Source organism: Alosa sapidissima, chromosome 19 (genome assembly GCF_018492685.1).
Source record: "Alosa sapidissima isolate fAloSap1 chromosome 19, fAloSap1.pri, whole genome shotgun sequence".
Taxonomy (NCBI): Eukaryota; Metazoa; Chordata; class Actinopteri; order Clupeiformes; family Clupeidae; genus Alosa; species Alosa sapidissima.
Genome location: NC_055975.1, coordinates 14,478,416 through 14,501,326, shown reverse-complemented (window position 1 = coordinate 14,501,326; position 22,911 = coordinate 14,478,416). Strand labels below are relative to the sequence as shown.

The window sequence follows — 22,911 nt, the reverse complement described above, 5'->3', positions numbered from 1 at the left end:
GGAACATTACAGCTGAACACACACACACACACACACACACACACACACACACACACACACACACACACACACACAAAATCTCAAACAGATACTGCATCACACACACACTCTTGTTTTCGCAACATCCACTCATTCACTACACAATGCATTATACTGTATAGTGAATGTATGACATAGAGTCGACGCTACTGACCTAACAAAAATTATTCCTAACCAGAATCACATCCCAGGACAAGCAATTCTCTCCGTCAGCTCAATCCTCCAACCACAGACCATAACACACAACACGGGGCACATGGATTTGATGCTCATCTTCAACTATGCAACGGGAGGAGTTTCAGTGCGGGCTTTGCAGCGTAGCTAACTGGTAGACGGTTGCTGAAGGGGAGGAAGAGGCACATGGAGCAGGCAGATGAAGGCACATGCGCTGGTGTGCTCTGATAAACATGTGTATGGGCCTAAACTAGTTACTTCGCCCTCTCCCTAGCCACTTGCACTCCGAGTACGCGTTCACACGGAGGGTCCGCCATATTAAAGGAGAAATCCGGCGAGTTTTCACATAGATCTCCATTTCTCGATGTCGCCGAGTACTGTCGGTACGAAAAAAAACCTGAAAACAATCGGTTTTACCTAGCTCAAGTTGCTACAGCCAGCAGCTAATGTAGCCAGGCAGCTACAGCGCTACACTCTGCGGGCATGTCCGTGAGCCCCCATGTACATGCCACCAGAGTCCAGCGCTGTAGCTGCCTGGTTACATTAGCTGCTGGCTGGCTCACTATGTGTTCACTGTGTGCTCTGTGTGTTTCACTAATTCACGGATGGGATGAATGCAGAGACCAAATTCCTTGTATACGCAAGTATACTTGGCCTATAAACCTAATTTACATTTAAAATTTTATTTTACAAATGTGAGTTTCGTGGGAGTACACCTGTAAACAAATCCATGGGAAGTCTGCGTCAGGACCTGTTTCCGGTAGGCAGAGAGAAGTTCGTCCCAAAGTTGAGTGTGGTATTATACCCTATGCGCTAATCAATGAACTTCATTTAGCTGTGAGGGTGATCCACACTCGAGTTCACTCCGTAGCCATGATAGAGTGGGTAGGGATTAGTTTCGAAAGAAAGACCCCTGAGTGGTGCACGTGTGTGTGTGTGTGTGTATGTATGTATATGTGCGTGCGTGTGTGAGTGTGTGTGTTTGTGTGTATGTGTGTGTGAGTGGGAGAGAGAGAAAGAAAGACAGAAAGAAAGAAAGAAAGAAAGAGAGAAAGAGAAAGAAAGGTGCAAAAGTGTATTTGTGCTGGAAAGAGGTTAGCAGCACCATAAAAACAAACGTGTGTGTGTGTTGAATAAAGTCCTGCCCTCTTTGTTCTCTTTAGATCACGTTATGTGAGGCGAAATGTCAGCCATTCGTGAGAAGCCTTATTTCCAACACTGAGCATGAGGGGAGCGCCACTTAATAATTTAAAACCTGAGAAGTTAAAGCTGCCACCAACTGCTGTGCGCTCTTCAGACAAGGACACCAGCAGCACTACCTAGTGTTTCAGCACTCGGAAAAAATCCCCACAAGAACTTGGAGGCTGGTGGTGAGGGGAGTCTGGTTCTCTCGGAACGGCCTCGACTATTTACACTCCCACCGTGAGTTACTGGAGATCCCATGAGCAGCGCGGCTCGGCCGACCACAGCCTAATTGGAGGAGACGTCTCCCTCATGCCACGCAGCTTACGGAACATGACGTCAGGCAAAGGGGTCGTCACAAGACCTCTACAGCATGCTATGAAGATACTATGTGCAGCCAAACCCACATGCACATACACACACACACACACACACACACACACACACACACACACTGCCCGTGGTGTAAAAGCATGACTCTAAGCACGCTGGTGGAACAAAAACAACACAGGAGCCCTGGGGGGAGAGGCAAGATGGGCACGAGGTCAGTATGTGTGTGTGTGTGTTTGTGTGTGTGTGTGTGTGTGTGTGTGTGTGTTTTAATTCATCACATGTAAACAAAACACATTGAGTTTCTTGTGTCTAATGTAAGTTTACCTAGGGAGCATAACTGCGTACTGCGCATGTTTGTCTACAGGTGGAGTGCAATTGCAATTGCTACTGTTCTGAGATCAGAGTGGGTTGGTGCAGGTCTATGGGGGCCGACCCCCGGATGCCCTGTAAGATGGTGGAAGAGTGGAGTAAGTGGCCACGCATCTGCTTACCTGTCTGCAGGTGTGTGGGCGGCCGACGCCATCAGCACGTTCATGTTGGACACGGGCCTCAGCAGACTGCAAACAGACAGAAATGTTAAACACATAACCTGAGGTACCCTCACGCAACCACACAAACACACCCACCTTCCCCACACACACACAATAACACAGAAAATCATCACACTAGCGCGCACACACAATCTTATCCGGTCCAATCTCACACAGAGACACAAAGTTAGATTGCTGCTTGCCACTGCCAGTGTTGTGGCGCCCCTGGCCAGAGCTGATGAGGTTAGCCCAAGGGCTGCAGGAGAATTCTGATTAGAGGACAGGTCTGGGCTCGGGAGAGAGGGGGAGAGAGAGAGAGGAGAGATGGAGGAAGAGAGAGGAGAGAGGGAGAGAGAGAGGAGAGAGGGAGGAAGAGAGAGGAAATGAAAGAGAAATGAGGAGGGAGGAGGGTGACATTGTGGACGGTAATTTACGGGGCTAAACACAGCCATTGCCCCCCCCCCCCCCCCTCACTGCCTCCCCTCCTTTCTCCTCTTTCTATCGTTCTTTCTCTCTCTTTCATCTGAAGGACAAAATCGCGGAGTGCTTTGGTTTGCTTGGGTGCCTGTCGAAGTGGCACAGGCAGCTTCTCCCAGCTTTGCTCCGAGCCACTTTCTGTCTCCCCCTCTCCCCTCGGTCTGTCTCTCTCACTCAATCACACACTATCTCATAATCTTCCTCTCTCTCACTATCTCTCGCTCTTTTCCGCACCGCAAGCGTGTGCAAGGGTGTGTGAGCATGTGTATGTGTGTGTGTGTGTGTGTGCGTGTGTGTGTGTCTGTGTGTGTGTATGCGTGTGTGCACATGAGCGAGTGTGTTTGTGAGACACGTGGCATGCCAGGCGTGTGAAATGTGATGGACATTAACAAGGAGACACAAACTCAAAGATAAACACAAACACAGACACACACAAACACACACGCGCACTCACACACACACATGTGACAACATAATAATGCATAAACACTAACACACACACAGCCATATGCTTTTTACACACACAGACCCACGGCACACACACAAGCACACTCTCACTCGCAAACTCTGATCTGCATACAAAAGAAAACACACACGTACACACAAACACACATTCATACATATGCAATCCACACACGTTCATCACACATGTACGTTTACACAGGTATAGCATGCATAACACAGGCACACATCATGCACCTATACAAAATAAACACATCTATATACATATATACATTAGATGCACGTCCATAAAATGCACATACACACACACACACACACAGAGAGACTTCCTACACACAGAGACTTCCAACATACAGAGAGTGGTAGAGAGATGTCAGCCCCTTAGATGGCGGTCAGCTTCCTTTGCCCTTTGAGATGCTCTGAGGCAGTCCTGAGTGACCCCCCCCCCCCAAACACACACACACACACACACACATACACTAACTCACTTCTGTGTGTGTGTGGAGCAGCAGTCGACCGTCTCACATACACCACCACCGCCGCCGCCACACGCCCCCTCCTCTCCTTCCTTTGTCCACTCCAGGTCTCCTGTCTGCTCTGCTCTTTGCCTCTCTTCTCTCTTCCCTCGCTTTTTTTTGCCCTCTGTGCGCCTCTCTCTCCGGTTCCCTGTCTCTCTCTCTCTCTCTCTTCTCTCTCCTCTCTCTGTCAGCTCAGAAACTGAATGAGCATCTCAATGCACTGCAAACACTGCTGCTGCTGCTGCTGCTGCTGCTGTCGCCAAGGAAACCGCCAAAGTCACATGGACATATGACGTCCACGAATCTCTCTCTCTCTCTCTCTCTCTCTCACACTCACCCTCTCACTCCCTCTGCATGAGCGTGTGTGTGTGAGTGTGAGTGTGAGTGTGAGTGAGTGTGTGTGTGTGGTGAATGTCTGTCATTCTATCAATCTCTATACGAAATCCCACTCTCATCAAATTTGTCTTTCATCCAATCTGTCTCCCCATCTCTCCTTCAGTGTTCAGTGTCTGTCTCAAAGATGGATGGTCCCTACCACATGTTACTGTACAGCTTCCTGGAGGTCTGGGCTAGTCTATCAGTGTGTGTGTGTGTGTGTGTGTGTCTGCATGCAAGTGAGCTTATTTGAATGCAGATGTGAGACCAGATGAGACCAAGTGTGCATAATGCATGTGTACATGTGTATGTGTGTGTGTGTGTGTGTGTGTGTGTGTGTGTGTGTGTGTGTGTGTGTCTGTACTGTACGTGTCTGTGTGCCTCTGACTCTCAGTCTCTGTCTGTGTGCGTTGTGGAATTCGTTTTGTGCAGTCTTCAAGACCAGATGAGTCCGGAAGCACTGTAATCACAGGCAGGAAATGTGCTCTGAATTCCTATGTTAAGTGCAGCACCACCAGCCTATCTTGTAAAAAAAAAAAATGCGACTTGGAAATGATGCTTGACAGTGTACGGAGTAGACAGGGAATGAGCCTCGAAAGGAGGGGGCAGGAGAGAGGGAGAGGGAACGACAGAAGAAAAGTGAAAGAAAGAAAGAGAGAGAGAGAGAGAGAGATTGGGAGAGAGAATGTGTGTTTGTGTGGGAGTGACAGGGATAGACAGAGAGAGGCATCACTCAAGATTAATGACTGAGTGAGTTCAAAGCTCGCATCCCAGTTTAGAGGCTTTTCACACAAATTAAAGTCCGTCCCTCAGTGTATGCATGGATGCATGGAGAAGTGCGTCATCTCAATATAATCCCCATCAGGAGCGAGATGCTCTGCACACACACACACACACTCACACTCACACATACACACACACACACACACTGCCAGAACCACCAGGGGGTCCAGTCCAATCTCCTGCTCAGTAACCTGCACTCCATTACATTACATCACACACACACAAAATCAGACACACACTCCCCATAACTGCACACACAGACACACACACACATGCAATAATCACTACTCCTTCTCTGTATCTCTACTGCTCACTCACTCACTCACACACACAAACAAACAAACAAACTCACACATGGGTAAACATACACGCACAAGCAAGCACGCAAGCACACACACACACACACACACACACACACACACACACACACACACACTATTCTCTTGGGTGTAGACAAGGTCAGAGGGCAGAAAGAGATGAAGAGGGACAAAAGTGTCTAAAGCCTTCAAAGTATCTCTCTTCCTCTCTCTCGCTCCCTCTCTTCCTCCCTCTCTCTTCCCCCCTCTCTTCCTCTCTCTTCCTCTCTCTTCCCCTCTTCCTCTCGCACTGGCTCCCTTTGGTGCTTTAATGTCTGCTGTGTTTGAAATGGAAATGGTTCACATCGGCCGTTTTTAGGACATGGAACATTACACCCTTTTTATGAAGGCGCACTTCAAACCCACTAAAAATTTCACTCTCACTTGCCCTCTTTGCCCTGGACCCACTCTCTGTGTAATACTCACACACATATACACACACACTCTCTCTCTCTCTCTCTCTGTCTCTCACACACACACACACACACACACACACACACACACACACACACACATATACATACTTTTAGGCAATCATTATACAATTAACTACACGAGTGGAATGAATGTAAATAGCTAAACAATAAAAAACTAGAACATCTGAACTGCAGCCAAATATCACCACACCAAATCATCCCATGACGCTCATGGGACTTCTGTGCCATCTGCCATCAGAGAATACACATACACCCTTTCACTTCCAACAGGGAAAGTTTTGTTTTTTTTCAACTACAGGAATATAGACACCAATGTGGACAGACAGGGCACTCCCCTGTTAGGCAAATACAAGCTGCAGCCCACTGCCCCGCCCGCGCCCAGCACTGACCTTTACGTCCCTCTAATGCAATCACCGAAATTATTGCATTCTACTGTTTCTCAAAATCGAACTGCAATCTGTCAACATTAACTTTCAATTGATGTTTTTTTTAGAAAACAGAAGAAAGAAGGGAAACAGTGATGGTAGGGGGCAGTGGAAGCAACAGAGAGAGAGAGAGAGAGAGAGAGAGAGAGAGAGAGAGAGAGAGAGAGAGAGAAAGAGGGAGAGAGAGGGAGAGAGAGAGGGAGAGAGAGAGAGAGAGAGGGAGAGAGAGAGAGAGAGAGAGAGAGAGGGAGAGAGAAACAGGCAGATTGAAAGATCACAATGACACAAATACCCATAGGCAGATTGAAAGATCAGAATGACACTGGTCCCATTAGTCAAGTGTCTGTCTTTTGGATGGTATAAATAGCAACAGTCTGGCGTGCTGAGGCCCAGAGATAGGCATCCTGTCTGGACAGAGCACAGCCCTGGGGGACCAGGGGCCCCTCGCACTCTCAACTGTCAGACTACGGGGGCCACGCGCCGGAGCTTTGATGGATCAGAGTGCTCTAGCGATGGCAACGCAGGTCCAACAGAATCCCACAGCCACAGAAGAGCCAATGGGGGAAAGTGTCTGTCTGCAACCTCAACACCACTGCAGAGGATGTCTGCATCTCTCTTTCTCTCTCTCGCTCTCTCTCTCTCTGTGTGCATGTGTGTGTTTGTGAGTATGTCTGCATCTCTCTCTCTCTCTCACAGCAAGAGAGACAAAGACACTGAGAGGAAGAGGGAGGGAGAGAGTTTCTGTGTATGTGTATTTTGATGCATGTCTTTGTGTGTGTATGTGTGTGTGTGTGTGTGTGTGTGTGTGTGTGTGTATGTGTATTTTTATGCATGTCTTTGTGTGTGAGTGTGTGTGTGTGTGTATGTGTATTTTTATGCATGTCTTTATGTGTGTTTGTGTGTGTTTGTTTCAGTAGGCCTTCATTGTGTTAACGTCAACTGCCTGGGGGCACAGAGACTAAGTCTTGTCTCAAACATCATGTTCAAAGCCTATGAGGGTGGTGCTGATGTGCTTAATACACTATTTGTTTTTCCCCCTTTGGAGGTTATCTCAGGGTTTATTTACGAGTAGTAAACTGTTTGTGGCACACCGTAATCACACTGGCGTGTTAGTGAGAGATGTTAAGGGAATGGCGTGATGTGAACAGAGGGAGGCACCTCTACTACACAAAGCAACCGAAAATAACTCCTAACAAACACCAGACTTTTGCTGCAGGCTCTATTTTTAACACGTGTCTGAACAGTGTGCCGGCTAACTTTCTCTCAGACGCCTTTTAATGAACTAAAAATCATGAGATCAGGCGCTGCAGGGATCAAAAATGGCTGACTCACAGCTCTTACGCCAACCTTGGGGGTTTTAGGTTGCTTCTGTCGTAGTTGGATTTTTTTTTTGTTAACAAATCTTTTATATACATATGAATAATTGTCAAATGTATCCCTTCGGCGAGATATCATGTACCCCTAAGAACCCCAGAATCCTCATCGGTTTCGGAGGAAAGCAAACACCATCATTTCATAAAGTATTCTCTCTCTTATGTGGATCTGTACACTCCTATGTGGCAGACACTGACATTCATTTTTTACTGATGCCATCTTTTCCAGATTCTACAAAGAGCCTGCTCTGAGTTTGGTCCCTCAGGGACCCCAGCGAGGTGTCCACACAGAGAGCTGTGTGCTGTGACTCAGAAGTGTCAGACACGTCCAGAGAGTCTGGCTTCATACAGGCGCCGGAGCACTGCAGAGATGCCTTGATAACACCTAGGATATGAGAGAAAGGCGAAGAGTGTGTGTGTGGGTGTGTGTGTGGGTATGTGTGTGTGTGTGTGTGTGTGTGTGTGTGTGGGGGGGGGGGGGTGTATGTGCGTGTGAGCAGTGCAAATTCTGTTCAACACCAAGAAAAAGCTGTGTCAGTCTAACATGCGTGGGCAGATGCCACATAAAGGGTGAAAACACACTGCTTCCATGCGTGCCAAGGCAGAGTATTTCACATTCAAACTTCCACTCTGTCCCTCTCAAGAACACGAGCATGCTGTCGCGTCTGTCCTGGCTCAGAGCCACAGACTAGGTCACCGCCGCCATCGCTGTTTGCGTAGTTTGATTTAAATGCCATCGTTTTAATTGACTCTCTAGGCAAAACAGAGGAACGAGCGTAGACACCCCCGCCTCACCCTTCCTCCTCCTCCTCCTCCTCTCCCGCTCCCCCTTCCTCCCTCCATAACGCCCAAATAAATGAGTGTTATTATTACATAAAAGGTCAGTGTAGAGAGGGGTGATGCTCCCATTCAGGCGGGGCCGGCCAGAGGGGCCTTTAATCATCTCTGATTTGAATTCAAATGAGGCCATCGGCGGATGATGTAACCGGAGAGGACACGGGAGCAACCGCGCCGGCCTGCCCTCTGTCCAGGGCGCGGCTCAGATGCGGCACCGAGACGCGAGAGGCCGTGGCCCGGCGCTGGCCCGGTCTAGACTGGGCTAATGAAAGAGACCGGAGATAGCAGAGGACCTGGTACCAGGGTTCCTCCGGAGCGCCATTCTAATAGCTGGAGGTCGGTGACGTGACGTGATGATGGCTGAGATTCTCCTGACTGTTTTGAAAAGGTGCCATGAGAAAAACGAGCCCCGGCTATCGCTGCATTAGGACACTATTAACTGACCAACAAGAGGAGGGGTCAAGGTCATGGGAGGTCTAATATGGCCATTTAACGTGGTGTCATTTTCAGTTATGTGACATCTCGGCCTGAATCCACCAGCCTCTGCAGCATTCACCACTCTAGTGAGTGCAGTCTTTGTCATGATGAATACTGTGTGGGGACAAAGGACACACGACCAATAGAAAGTTGGATTTGTTTATGAACTGAGTAGGGGTGTCACGATTCTCCAAGTCCTCGATTTGATTTAATTTTCTATTTTAAAGTCACGATTCGATTAGATTTTTTTCAAAAATATATTACTATTAATGCATTCCTTATATTTACTTTTTTTGCCTTTTCCTATTCTATTTCAGGGGACTTTTATTTTGAAACCGTTCCAACCGTGAGGTTGTATGGTAAACAGAACAAACATTAAGTACAGAGAAGTGAACATAGTAAAATCAAACAAGAATGACAATTTGATTGTTTCAGCACACTCCGACGAGACCCAATGTTAGTGTTAATGGAATATGTACTTAACAATGTGCATTTTAAGCCTTAAAGTAATTTTGGACCGCTAAGTTGAGTAGGCTTAAGTTAGTGTTAATTGACGTGAATGAACGACAAAATACTTCCACACCGGTGATTTCAGAGTAGCAAGAGGGGCTTCAATTTCGGTCGGTTGAAGTGTATTTTTTAACTGGCTGCAGTCTAAAATTAGAGGAGTTGACGCCGCAGTTCAGCTCGTGTGTGTAGTTTTTTTGCGTCTTGGCAAACATGCAGGACGTGACATTGGGGGTGTGGCTACATTGTCCATTCTACCTTTGAGTTCGAAGTTTAGATTGAGATGTAATTTCGATCAATTTTGATATAAAATAGAAATCGTGACACCCCTAGAACTGAGTGTGTGTGTGTGTGTGTGTGTGTGTGTGTGTGTGTTTGTGTTGGACAACATTTCTTATATCAGGACATAAATCCTGTGCAGTCTAGAGTATTTCAGACCCTCTGAACACAACTGAACTGAGCGTGTCACAAGATGAACGCAGTCTGTTGTTCAGTGAGAACAAGTTGTTCTGTAGTTGCAGAACCAACAGCAGCAACTGGATGAATGTATCCGACATGATTAAATGACAATACAGAAACATTTATTCTCTCCCCACAGCAATTGCATTATACATTTAACCCTTTCCTACAGTGTTCTGCAGCCTCTTTCCCTACCAGGCCAGGCACAGGAACATGTTTGCCTATGACAGAGACACTTAATCCCGATTACTGTGTGAGACCCAGGTGGATTTAAGCTCCCCCTCTGTGCTGCAGTGCAGACTGTAAACAACTACATTAATATACAGGCACACCAGGAAACACACCCACACACCACAGGCTTTTTGGAAATACACGCGCACACACGGAGAGAAAATCAAATTGAGTGCCGTGAAATGGGCCAACGGCAGGTTATACGCCACTTGCATTTTCCACACTTTCATCCACCCCCTTCCTGTGCTCTTGTTAGTTAATCAGATTGACTCTTTATATTTGATACACCCTGCATAAAAAACAGGAGAGGACAACAACTAGAGGGGTAAATACCTGCTGTATTGGCCATGTGTAGAGCCATGCATTAGCCTGTCACGTACAGAGGTGTCCTTCTGTTCAGGGGACTTTGTTCTCCCCATCAATCTCCTCGTTTATGTGTCAGGAAATAAAAAAGGGTGAAAAAAGACTCACCCACCCTCCACACCGGCCCTGGTATGTGCGGTGCAGCTGGACCCAGGCTCGTATTCATGACACTTTAACTCCAACAGCGGTGCCACATCATCTGTTTCACGAGACAACACCTCTCCGCTTCGCATTCTCTGATTACATTTTCTTCCTGTCGGGAGTTCCGCCAATCAATAATCGCTTTCATACAGACACAGGAAAGCATCCCGGCACTGTAATAGCCCAGTCGTCGCTCTAAAGGTTTATGAACGGAGAGAGTGTGTGTAGACACTGATCTCATTAATATCAGACTTTTTCTTTATACTGTATGCACTGAAGTGTCCATGTCTGTGCGTGTGTGTGTGTGTGATTATTATTAGAAGCGTATCGTTTGTCTTTATTATTGAGCAATTCACAGGGTATAAGGCTGTGTGTGTACAGATCCACAAACCACAAGCACACAAACACAAGCACACAGAAAGTGTAGAAAGTATTCTGAATAGCACTGAATCACAATCAGCTGTTTACAATCATAGCTGAGCTTGAAATGTCTATGCCAGTCTGTTACTTTGAGATGGCAGAACTCATAGTTGGTTGAACCTGTCTGTTCTGCTGTCTAACAACCTGTTCTCCCCACCTGCCAAAAATTCTATCAAGGGGGGAGCTGAAAGACATCTTATTTACACAGATCCAGCATATCACGAGGAAACCAAACATGCCTTCCTCAATCAGCCATATTTGAGGTAAGCGAAAATCCTGTTTGACAGTTCCTTTGAATAACTTTAATAACAATTCTGAATAACATCTTTGAATAGCTTCAAACAGCTGGTAACTATACAAATGGCAAACATGAATAAAGCCTGTAGCTTTAGAGATGCACAGAGAAGCCTGTGTGGATAACGTATGTCACAGCTGAATGCTGAAACCAGTTTCTGACAGTAAGAGTGTTTAGGATCAGAGGATCACAGTGCATCTCATGTCTCCTGTCTTCGTCAACAGCAGCAACAGCAGCGATGCTTAAAGGCCTAATCTAAGAGACGAGTGTGCAGAATAAACACAAACAGCTGCCTCTTCTCTGTGACAGGCGGTGATTCGGCTGGGATAAATCATGAGACTGCAGGGGTAACTGACAAAGGGAGGAGGCATGGAGACTCGTGCTGCAGAATGTTCAGATTACCCTCAGTGAACATGTGTGTGTGATCTGCTGGGCGTTTTGTGATGTCTTCCAGAAACAACTCTCAACATCAATCTCATTCAACAGTCACTGCATGTTCACATGGGAACCATGAATATGCTAACTCAAGACACCATGCTGCTGCACCACCTACTGCCGCACAACAGAGGGTGCTAAAGAGCCTCCTCTTAATATGAGCCTTCCTGACCTCTAAGCATCTACAGTGACATCCAAAAATACCAATCGATAAAGATCGCTGTGACCACAGGCAGACCGACAGCTAAATCAGCCACCCAGTGAAGGAGAAGTAGAGCGACTCACGTAGTTGGCGCCAGGTCGGGCGGCCTCTCGCTGACCTCAGGGAAGGTGGGCTGTGGCGGCTCCCCGATGGGCACACAGCCCAGGGAGCGGCTGATGGCGTGGCTCAGCTTCTTGGCAGGGGACTTCTGCAGAGGGCAGGAGAGAGACAAGACTTTGCTGCTTCAGCTGGAGCAATGCCAAATCACACACAACAGTTCCAATATTCAACAGCTCAAATGAATGAAACTACACTCACTTCTATGGAGATGAATCTATCACAGTCTATGGAGATGAATCTATCACAGTCTATGGAGATGGGTCTATCACAGTCTATGGAGATGGGTCTATCACAGTCACGTTAGTCTGATTCATGCAGATGTATGCAAGTAAAGCCTACAATTTACTACTATCTTTTGTTGATGGTGTGTGAGTTTTTCATCTAAAATGTTGTAATTGTGAAACATTCAGAAGAGATAGTTACTGGCTACATTAGCCTCTATGTACAATTTGTTTTGATCTTTGTATATTTTAAGACTTCATTTCTAGTAGTTGTTTATATAATTATGAATAAGTTGTATAGTTTAGTTTCTATTTTATGTTTTGTACGAAAAACTACTGGATTAATAAAGTATCTATCAATCTCTCTATCTACCTAATAAATAATGGCTCAGCCGAACAATATTTATGACATTGGCTTAAAAGGTCCAATGGAGGGAATACTGAGGGGGGGTTTATGATGAAGGTTCTTCCAGGGTTTCTTTTTCCACACAGAGCTACTTGTCTTCTCCTCTAGAGAAGTCGTTTCTTTTTCCACTGCTCCCAAGCTAAGTCCTCGCCACTTCCGCACGAGTCGAAAATAATCAGCCCTTATCGCTGCCGTCTGAGAGGAAGCGAAAAGTCAATGGAAATTGGATTGGGGAACCAGAGCGAAGCAAATCGCTTCCCAACATCCCATTTCCACCCAGAAGCTGGAGCTCTAAGACAACGCCAGGCCCCTAAAAAATTCAATCAATGGCGGCCAGCTTCTAAAGAGAGCCAACACGGCTACTAGCAATCTGGGGAAAAAGGGAGGGGGCAGAGCTGCCTGAGCCCTCCCTCCCACCTCGGCTAGTTCCAGAGATGTACAGTCAAGGTAAAAGTCATCTGGGATTAGCTCATTAGCAGCCATTCTATACCATGGAGAACATATATTGAATACTAACTGCATTTTTCTGGGTAGAACAGAAACAGGACACGCGAGGCCTGACGCGTGTTTTCTGAACCTGACAACTGTTACACCTCTGGATAGCATGCACACGGGTGGCTGGTTATAACATCTCAAAGCCCACATCAATTATCAGATGTATTCACTGTAGAGGCATTAAGGCTGTCTGACAATTACACTTATGACACTGGTCTTGAGAACATCATCTAAGCTTATAACTTAGATCACACCTGTGTAATTATAATGGAGTTGGTTGTTGGTTTTGCTTGAAAGGTTTCTTAAGAGCATATGGCAAATGCTGCTGAGACATTGTTTCTGAGATCATAATGGCCAATGGTCATATGTGTTCTCAGTTGACTCATATCCCAGGCCAAACGGTTGGACCTACCCAAGACGAGTGTTCCTTCATCTGGTGCTGGTTGCTGTGGGGACCGTTGGCATGACCACGCCAGAAGCAGCTTTGGCAGAGCTGGTAGCCGTGGCACTGTTGGCATCGGTAACGAAAGCCCATCATGCTCTCACTGTGGCAGTAAGAGCACTCCACTGGGTGGAAGACTGAAGGAGAGAGAGAGCGAGGGGGGTGGGCAGGAAGACAGGAAAACAACCAATGGCATGAGACAAAAATTGTGCTTTTAGGACATGGATGCCAGCAATTAACTACAACAATTACCTACATTTTAACCCTACATTGTCAAAGCCAAACTTCTCAATGTTAGTATGTAGTAGTAGTAGTACAATATTGCACCTCATTGACAATGACATATATCAGATTTATATCTGTCAATACTTCTGTCAATGTGATATACTGTACGGTTAGGTTTGCCTTTTTATAGGTTTGCAGAGATTTCTAAAAGTTTAGAACATTGTTCACATTGTCATTATGGGGCACTGAGTATAGACTGATGAGGGGAAATGCAATTAAACAATTTTGGCATAAGACTGCAACAAAAGAAAACAAAACATGCAACACAATAATATGTCCAGTAGTAGTGTGACGGGAGTGGCGTTGGAGCTCACCGTTCTCCACATGAGCCAGCCGGTGCATGAGCGGCAGCCACACAAGGCACTGAGGGGGCGGGTCAGCCGTCAGCACATCCAGAAATGTGTTCAACTGGATCTTCTTCTGGACACAAGCCCACACACAGCACAAACACAGCGCTAAAGAAGGGCTTACTGGGAGGGGGGAGACAGCTATTGTGATCGTGTGCAATGGAGTGTGTGAGTGTGTGTGTGTGTGTGTGTGTGTGTGTGTTTGTGTGTGTGTTTGTGTGTGTGTTTGTGTGTGTGTGTGTGTGTGAGTGTGTGTGTGTGTGTGTGTGTTTGTGTGTGTGTTTGTGTGTGTGTGTGTGTGTGTGTGTGTGTGTGTGTGTGTGTGTGTGTGTGTGTGTGTGTGTGTTTGTGTGTGTGTGTGTGTGTGTGTGTGTGTGTGTGTGTGTGTGTGTGTGTGTGTGTGTGTGTGTGTGTTTGTGAAAGAGGGAGTAAACACAGATTGGTTAATGAGACAGAAGCACACAGAGACTGACAGAGTGCAGAAGACAGGTGGTGTGGATGAAGAGGCCGTTAATAGAGAGAGAGAGAGTAATGAAAACACAAAATGTTTATGCCAAAGACTGCACATGCTTGAGGGCAAGAATAAGAGCGAGAGATGAAAACATGTCAGAGTGCATTAGCATCTAGAAAACAGAACAACAAATAATGTTTGTGTGTTTGTGTGTTTGTGCGCGTAAGAGAGGGAGTATTGGTGAATGAGATTGAAGCAGACATAAGAGACAAAGGCAAAACATAAAGGCAAATTGCTTTTGCCAAAGACAGAATGTGTACCCTTGAGGACAGACATGGGAGAAAGATGGAAAAAGAAATGTGTCAGAATGCATATGCAAACAAACAAAACAAAAACAAGACAACAAATTAAAGAGTGTGTGTATGGACGCTGTGTGATTGGGCACTTTACCTGCTGGGGGAAACAGGTGCGGACAGAGTGTTCGGTGTAGCCAAAAGACGGCCCCTCAAACACGGCGGTGGGCAGCTTGAGTACCTCCCGCAGGAAGTGGTCGAACTTTGGGAATAACATCGACCCGCTGGAGTCAGAGATCTGGGAGAAGATATCTGACAAACAGGAAGCGATAAGTCGGACAGTCACAATTTACAGGGAAACAAATGTGCTCTCATTGAAGACTCTACTTCATAGACACATCTGATGAAATTAGTCTTTGCAGAGTTATTATAGTTATTATATATTTCATTTTGAAAGCTACCAGTTACCAGCTAAAACAATTATGTCTATCAGTGCAGTGTTTTCTAACATTAAATAAGCAGCAGGATTCTTTTAGAATTGTGCATTTCATTGTGCTTCTGATAGTTACATATAGGATCTACAAGGTTTCCTGCATAAAAGAAAGCATATCACGTCATGGTGTGAATTTTTACCATCTAAAGTATATACACATCACAGAAAAATACTTCAAAAGGCTCAAAACCTTCAGTTAAGACTGCAAGGAAATTTGTGAATTAATCAAAGTCCTACAACATGCAATTTGGAATTCTATAGTAATATGAATATAAAAGGCTAATACTGCCCTCTAGTGTCCTCTCCCTGTAAATGCTAAATCCAGGCATTGGAGGGGGGGGGGGGGGGGGGGGGGGGCAGTAGCCCACTGAGCCCACTAACCTGCATTGCCTGTGGGAGAGTTACTGGAGCTCAACAGCAGAACCTGGGCTTGTGCTAGACACACGTCCCACCAATCTCAGCTCTTTTCACTCTAACAGTCAGTGGCCATCATTGTGATTACACCATAAAGACACTAGAGGGTAATAAAGGCACTGAGAATGGAATTAGTGTCATCCTCCTCGCCTCGGAGGTCATAAACGTAGCCATGGAAGTAATACTTACAGCGCAGTTTATCTACGATTTTCCCTCCACACATGGTGGCCAGCATGGATTTCATGGCAAACACAGTGAGCTTCCCTCTGCCTTCACTGCAAAGACGAAACATATCTGATCTATTAATGAACACTTCACTTTCACAGCACTTTCCAGCCACTACCCCCATCAACACATTATCTAATTGCATTGAGTGTTGGTGTATATGTTTACAATACATATGAATGTAAAGGAGAATCAATATGGACCCCAGCCATCCTAGTCATGGGCTGTTTCAGCTGCTATCATCTGACAAGCAATATCGAAGTCTTACGTTTAACGTTCGGACAACCAGAATCAGGAACAGTTTTTTCAACCAAGCAATAAGGCTTATGAACATGGAAACAAAGACCTGAGCCTGTGCCTGTCAGTCAGCACTACAACACTTTTCTTTTTTTCTCCCCACACAAACACACACACACACACACACACACACACACACACACACATACAGTACACACACACTTTATTTCGTTATTATTTATTTTTTGAGGAGCAAAATATTTATATTATACTTATACCCGTATAATGAGATGTAATAAAGACAATCTTAAACCTTGAGAAATAGTTAAGTAATGATCAGAGAACTACCATAGCTGTCATAACCATCATCATATTGAACCACAGAATGGATTATAAGGTATGAGGACCCCAATTATAAGGTAGGCCAACAGAAACATGAAAACCATGGCTGTGTGTAACATGCCATTTCGGGAACAACCATATCTACTATCCACACATGCGGCTAACTCATAGTTAGCAATGTGGACACAGTTGACAACGCAAGGCTCACGCATGTTTGATGTGCTTTTTCATAGTCTACGCAAGCTACTGTACAAAGTCGTTGCGCCTCCATCGGAAACGCACGACATGGCACTTGTGCTTGAGTCCCGAATCGCATTACAAAAAATTGGACAACACATTTACGTATCAAACGTAAGTACATATCAAACCCTCCTTGCGTAGCTGTGTATACTGTAGTAGACTATGAATCAGACCGTACTGTGATATAGGGATGCCAAGGCAGCAGTGGATAATACTGTACTACTATAACAGTTAACAGTAACTAATAGTAACGCAGTCCAGCTTCTTGCTTGCTATGCTTTCTCCCCTGCCCCACATTCCTGACCGAGCCTATCAGCAGTAGTCCTGATTAGCTGACAGCTGACCACACCTGAGGTAGTTAATTAAGAGTGCCATAATCACACGGGGGGGGGGGGGTGTTCTGCAGGGGAAGGATGAATAGGAGGCTTTCAGGGAAGAGGTTCCCAGGAACGAGACTGAAGCTATGCCCACGCGTATCCTTTAGATACAGACATTTTTTCATGCATTTTGGCCTTCCGTCCACACGACAAGTCAGTTTTGGGTCACTGAAAACAGCTATTTTTTAAAAACTCCAGCCAAAGTGGAGATTTTCAAAAACTCTATTTTCAGTGGTCCTAAGACCATGCCATACTATATGTCTGAATAACACCCATTCACAGGGAGGCAGAAACACCTTGTACAGTTGCTGCACTGAAACTGCTATGTGCAATGTACATTGTTTTCTAAAAAACATTATGTGGAAGTGCTGTAAAATCAGTGTGAATGGCAAATGGTCTGCAAATATCCTCCGAATAGAAGCCCCTATAATGGCTATGTGTTTTAGAACAAAAAGGAGGATGACCACGACCAGCTGTACCCGTACGGCCTGACCAGGACAGGGCCCTTGGCTGGGTCAGTGTGGGGATACCCTCCTCAGTAGGGTTACCCTGCGCCCCCTGCTCTGATTACCTGTCATAGGTGGCCACCATAAAGTTGAGCAGCAGGCCGATGCTCTGCTCCACGTTGATCTGGTGTGTGGTGGGCAGCCGCTTGTTGAGCTGGTAGTAGATGGACGACAGGATGGTCTCCAGGCGCGACACACTGATCTCCGCCTGGTGCTCCAGCGTGTTGAGCCCGTTGTCACGGAAGGCCTCGATCATGTTCCACACATCCACCAGATGGACTGGGACGGGAGTGGGAAGCCAAAAAAGAAGTGAAGGTGACAGAGAGAGAGAGAGAGAGAGAACAGTAGAGTATATTAATGCAGTAGAGTATATTAATGATATACGCTGATACAAAACCATACATTTCAAAACACACTATTGCGCTCCATTTTTTCATTGAATACAATAAGACATATAAGTAAGACATGAATGTGTGTGTCAGAAGAAGCTTCAGGGTGTCTGCCAGCTAATGAGTGCCTCGACTTACGGTTGCATCTCTTCTGCACAAAGCGCAGCTTGCAAGCTGTTCTGTACGTGGAAAGCCGGATCACATCAAAGTTTTGTGCCCCTGGGGAAATTATGAGGCGGGTTATTACTCAAGAAAACATCAAAAAGAGACTCAGAATCAGCTGGCCCCTTCTGGGCTAATATCAAACGACAGGAATACAACTACGGCACTCTGATCCAAGGCCAATGTTTTTTGTCTCGCAAGAGAGGTCTATTAGATTGCTGAGGATCTTGCATTACACAATTTGAGTCTATCAATACTAAGATTACACTCTTGACAACACAGTTTACTGGACATTTTAGAGTGGGTGCTTCCAGTAACTACTAATTAATTGCACAAAGTGAAATGGACAGTCTCATAAAGTACTGCACCCCTCTGAAGCACTTGTGATCCGGAGGTCCACAGAGGACCAGAGACGGCAGGCTGCGTACTCACTCATCTCCATGAAGAGCTGCCTCTTCTCCACCAGCGACTTCCCGCTTTTACTGCTTTCTTCAATCATTCTGAGAATCACACACATCACAGTGACCACCCAGTTCACAGTTTCATTGGCACCGTCATTTGATGAGTATGAAACAGACACAGCATATGCCACTAAAGATGTGCTCATCGTTCATGATATTCCAGTAGCATTCCCCACCATGATAATAACTTGTTATCCTGTGATACAGTTGATGACATTGACAGCTCACATGTAAAATGAAAAAAAGCATGACAGAAGGAAAGAGTGACTTTTACTGATTTGTGTTTTTTCAAGCAGAGTTTACGTGTGGGATGTGCATGCCCCTTGTTTTTACCAAAGGCAGAGTTCAAACATAGATGACGAAGAAGGGTTCATGTGTTTGCATGGCTGTTAAGACTGTAAGCTAATGTGACTTATGGCCAAAAAGATAGTGGTAAATAGTATTATTTGTATGTCATCTTTTACATTGTTATATATGTTATATTATCGCAAAAAAATATGAAAAATGTTTAATGTGAACTTGGGAATTTGCCGTTTTTGTCACTTGAAAGCTGCATATCTTTCTTTCACTAGCGTCTTACACTATATTTTAGGCAAATACAGTTGTTTATTTAAGATTAGTGAGCGTATAGTTTAACCTTTGTTGTGGCACCCATGTTTTTCACACATTAACACTCGCGGTGGGAAAAATAATGTAATCACGGGGGCGTTCATTGTCATTCCCAGGTACCATGAATGCATCGTAAGCCTTTATGCTTATGGATGACCTCACTAATGAGCTCCATTACTTTTGATTTCAGATCCTGCTTATGTTTGCCGCCCATCAGCAGCTGGATAAAGTTCAGTGATGGAATTTAAAGAGACAATCGATTTTCAATAAAAACAAATACATTTTCATAAAAAAATCGATTTTCGATTTTTTGCCCAGCCATAATGTCGCTCATCCCTAAACTCCACATATGGACTATCTGAAAATAATTGAAATGACTATCTGACATAATGGAGTGGTTAATTGTCAGAAAATCAAACATTGAAAAGTACTGTGCAAATCTGACTCACAAGATACAGGAGGGGAATATGCATCTAGCCAAGCCTCTAAAGCATCTTGCAGAATCTGAGCTGCCTTAACAATGTACAGTAGCACTCAAGTGTGCGCACGCATCTTCTCCCTCATTCATAGTTCCATGGCTCTTGGTGCATAGAGACCCTGAAAAGCCTCAGTTCCCTCATCTCACCGTGGCTGAATGGGAAGGACATGGCATGATTGCTACTCGATTGCTACTGAGAGTCTCTCTCTCATGCCTCTTGCTCCGGGGCAGGAAGAGCACCGTCTTACAGATCCCATGAAACGCTCAATTACATTCAAATGACAGAGGAGACCCGGCATGTGTGGATAACATCTCATTAGACCTCTCAATCATCTGGCTGAGCTTTGCTTAGCTGAGCTGAGCGTGAATTGTATGGCACGACTACCTTAGAGGAAGGCTAAATGACCACCGGCTGCTGGAGACTCAGTAGTGGATGAGTCATCCAACTGGTGCAGTGAATACACACAGTCACAGCGCTTTACAAAAACATTTCAATTACATTTCTATTCATTTCAATTTTGCCGGTACAGCCCCCATGAACAGTAAGCATTATAGAAATCTGAAGGCCGAAAAGCAAGTCTTAGGTAACTGGGCAAGGAGCAATTCCTAAGTAACCTTGAGCAGAGCCCACCTCTGAAAAGTTTGGGGAAGCCTATGAAAGGTTGCATGCAGAGAGAGGGAGAGGCTCTGTGCAGAGAGGAGGAGGAGGATGAGGAGGAGGCGGGGGACACAGTGGGAGAAAGGGAAGCAAGCTGAGCTGGTAACAGGTGGAGGCTCAGAACAGGAAGCAAGCACATTAATGATAATCTTTAGGCACTCTATGCTTCAGGCTGGGCTGTGTAATAACCTTTCAGAATTATCCTCACCTACTGTATAGACCTGTAGAAAGTTATAGCATGTCTACTGACAGGAATGGACTTGTTCGATTCTTTGGCATGTATTCAGTTCAAATAACAAAAGATTATAAACAGTGTTTGACGGTTAAATATAATTGCATGAAATGACAAGGCTGTGATCAAATGTTTTATAAATGTATTATGAGCAAACAAATAAAAGAAAAAACTGATTAATAAACAGAAATATTTGTTTGAAATAATTAAATGCACTTGTAGATGGTACAATCATGGGGGGGAACTCAAGTCATCTAGATTATATTGGGGAAAAACAGTTTACCTGTCAGTGGGTTTGTCTCAAGGTAATTGATACATAAGGGGAGGTTCCTGTGAGAGAAATAAAAACTATTCAATGTTCTCACTTCGTGATGACGTTCCTCAGTACAGATCAATTCAATGAAATACACATATGTATGACTTCAAGAAGAGTACCCATCCCAACAGGACTTGCAAGAGCCAGTATAGTTTTTCACTCTCCTTCGGTACATGATGAACATTAGTGACTCGGTGGTGATGGTGACAGCGCACAGAAGCACCTCAGAATCAAGTCTCAAATCAAGAACACGCCCACGTGACCAGGTGTCAGCCTGCATCGCATACGCAGACGTGCACATGCACTAATTACGCGCAACGGGGTGCTTCGCTTTTAAAAGATGGATCGAGATATAACTGTAAGCTCCATCAATGAATAATTGATAAGCTATGCATTTTTAACATTCCCTTTTTGTACTAAAATTAAAATACAATGCATGCTCATGCATAGTAAACCAATATGTTGTCACTTCAATGTGACATTTCTGTTTAGAAATCATTACAGCACATTTGTCAAGATCAATCTATTCTGTATACAGGCTAACGTAATTCCATGCACCTATGCGTGGGTGGCGACCCCCACCGATAATGAGCGGTGTTTCCAAACATTATGTCATAGCCTTGCGATAGCGACCGAATCCCTTGTAAGAGCCCACTATTGGCCATCCCTTCACTGCCATGTTTCATGAGCTATATTTGAGTGATGCATTTGGCAGTAAAGACGTGAATAGCTGACAAGATGTAATTGAAATGACTAAGAATAAAGATTGGCTTTTCCAACCGTTCCTTTGCCCGGTCATGACAACATCCTTTGACGTGTGTCAGCGTGAGGACTGCGAATGCGGTAGCATCGCGCGCTTGAGATGGCCCTGTCACACCTCCGCACAAAATGCATTTAACAAAGACTACCACAAAATCCACACGTCTGAATTAAAGAAGAATGATGATGGCACGTCAAAACCCGGCCATATTGTAAATTTAAGTCACGAATTACCTCTCCTCCAAACGAACTGGCTCCGACACTACAGCACTGTGAAGACATTCAAGGGATGTAGTTATTTCTCGTTGAATGTATAAGCAGTTTTGGTGTAAAAATGTGCTTTCGCATCGCAAAAGCCCATCATGCCGTGTTGGATAATCATTAAGTAATGATCTTACCAGCAGGAAATCACGCAGGTTGCGCTACCATCATCAAAATCTACTGAAAGAGAGAAGTGCTCTTTGCTTCAAGGGAAGTATTTCCTTCGTGAATCATCTAGGTTTCGCGCCCTCGAATATCAAAACAGTTGCAGGTGTCAGACCCGTGTGTCACCACTCTTATTTCAACACGACTGGGAGTCGATTACACATCGTAGTGCGCACGCCGTTCCGCTTGACTCGGTCCGAGAGAACTGCGGTAGGCACCGATACTAGTGCGAGTGCGCTGCCTGCCTCTCCCCTCCACTCATCTGTCCTCCTCTCCTCCACTCCTCTACTCTCCTCCCCTAATCTTTCCTTTCTTCTAGACGCCAGAGGGCAGCAGAGAACAGCTGTTTGATGGCATAAGGGTAAAGGCTTCAGAAACCTTTACCGACGGCTTAAATTGTTTTGAAAATTAGTGCATGGGATTTCTAAAATTGGTCTGCCTAGATTAACTATTTAAGATACAATGAAATCAGCTGTAAGTCGTAAAAATATAATCATTCAAAGTAGTTTAACAAACTATTGTTTAGGGAATATTCCATTGTCTACTACAACATAAAACAGACAACAGATGATAAATAATACACTTAGTTGCAAGTAAAAATATATTAAAGTTCATTGGACATTAGCTGCTATTCTACATGGGGAGAACCTGCGAATGAAAAACAATAAACAGTCCACTGCACCACAAAAAATGAAG

At 45.1% G+C, this 22,911-nt stretch overlaps 1 protein-coding gene across 6 annotated transcripts in view; it reads right to left on the bottom strand.

The window, feature by feature from the left end:
- Positions 1–22,461, bottom strand: part of dtnbb (dystrobrevin, beta b) — a 31,551-nt gene extending 9,090 nt beyond the window's left edge. For 4 of the 6 annotated variants that reach the window (XM_042072046.1, XM_042072050.1, XM_042072048.1 and 1 more), the window contains exons 1-12: positions 22,188–22,461; positions 22,024–22,059; positions 20,998–21,044; positions 18,709–18,776; positions 18,253–18,333; positions 17,791–18,004; positions 15,988–16,073; positions 15,049–15,203; positions 14,115–14,220; positions 13,486–13,652; positions 11,915–12,039; positions 2,220–2,285 (exon numbers count right to left, since the gene is read on the bottom strand). In XM_042072046.1, coding sequence (XP_041927980.1) covers positions 2,220–2,285; positions 11,915–12,039; positions 13,486–13,652; positions 14,115–14,220; positions 15,049–15,203; positions 15,988–16,073; positions 17,791–18,004; positions 18,253–18,333; positions 18,709–18,775 — 1,067 coding nt within the window. In that variant the 5' untranslated portion in view covers position 18,776; positions 20,998–21,044; positions 22,024–22,059; positions 22,188–22,461. The remainder of the gene's footprint in view (positions 1–2,219; positions 2,286–11,914; positions 12,040–13,485; positions 13,653–14,114; positions 14,221–15,048; positions 15,204–15,987; positions 16,074–17,790; positions 18,005–18,252; positions 18,334–18,708; positions 18,777–20,997; positions 21,045–22,023; positions 22,060–22,187) is intronic. The other 2 variants (XM_042072049.1, XM_042072047.1) reach the window with 2 other exon arrangements.
- Positions 22,462–22,911: the final 450 nt, after the last annotated feature.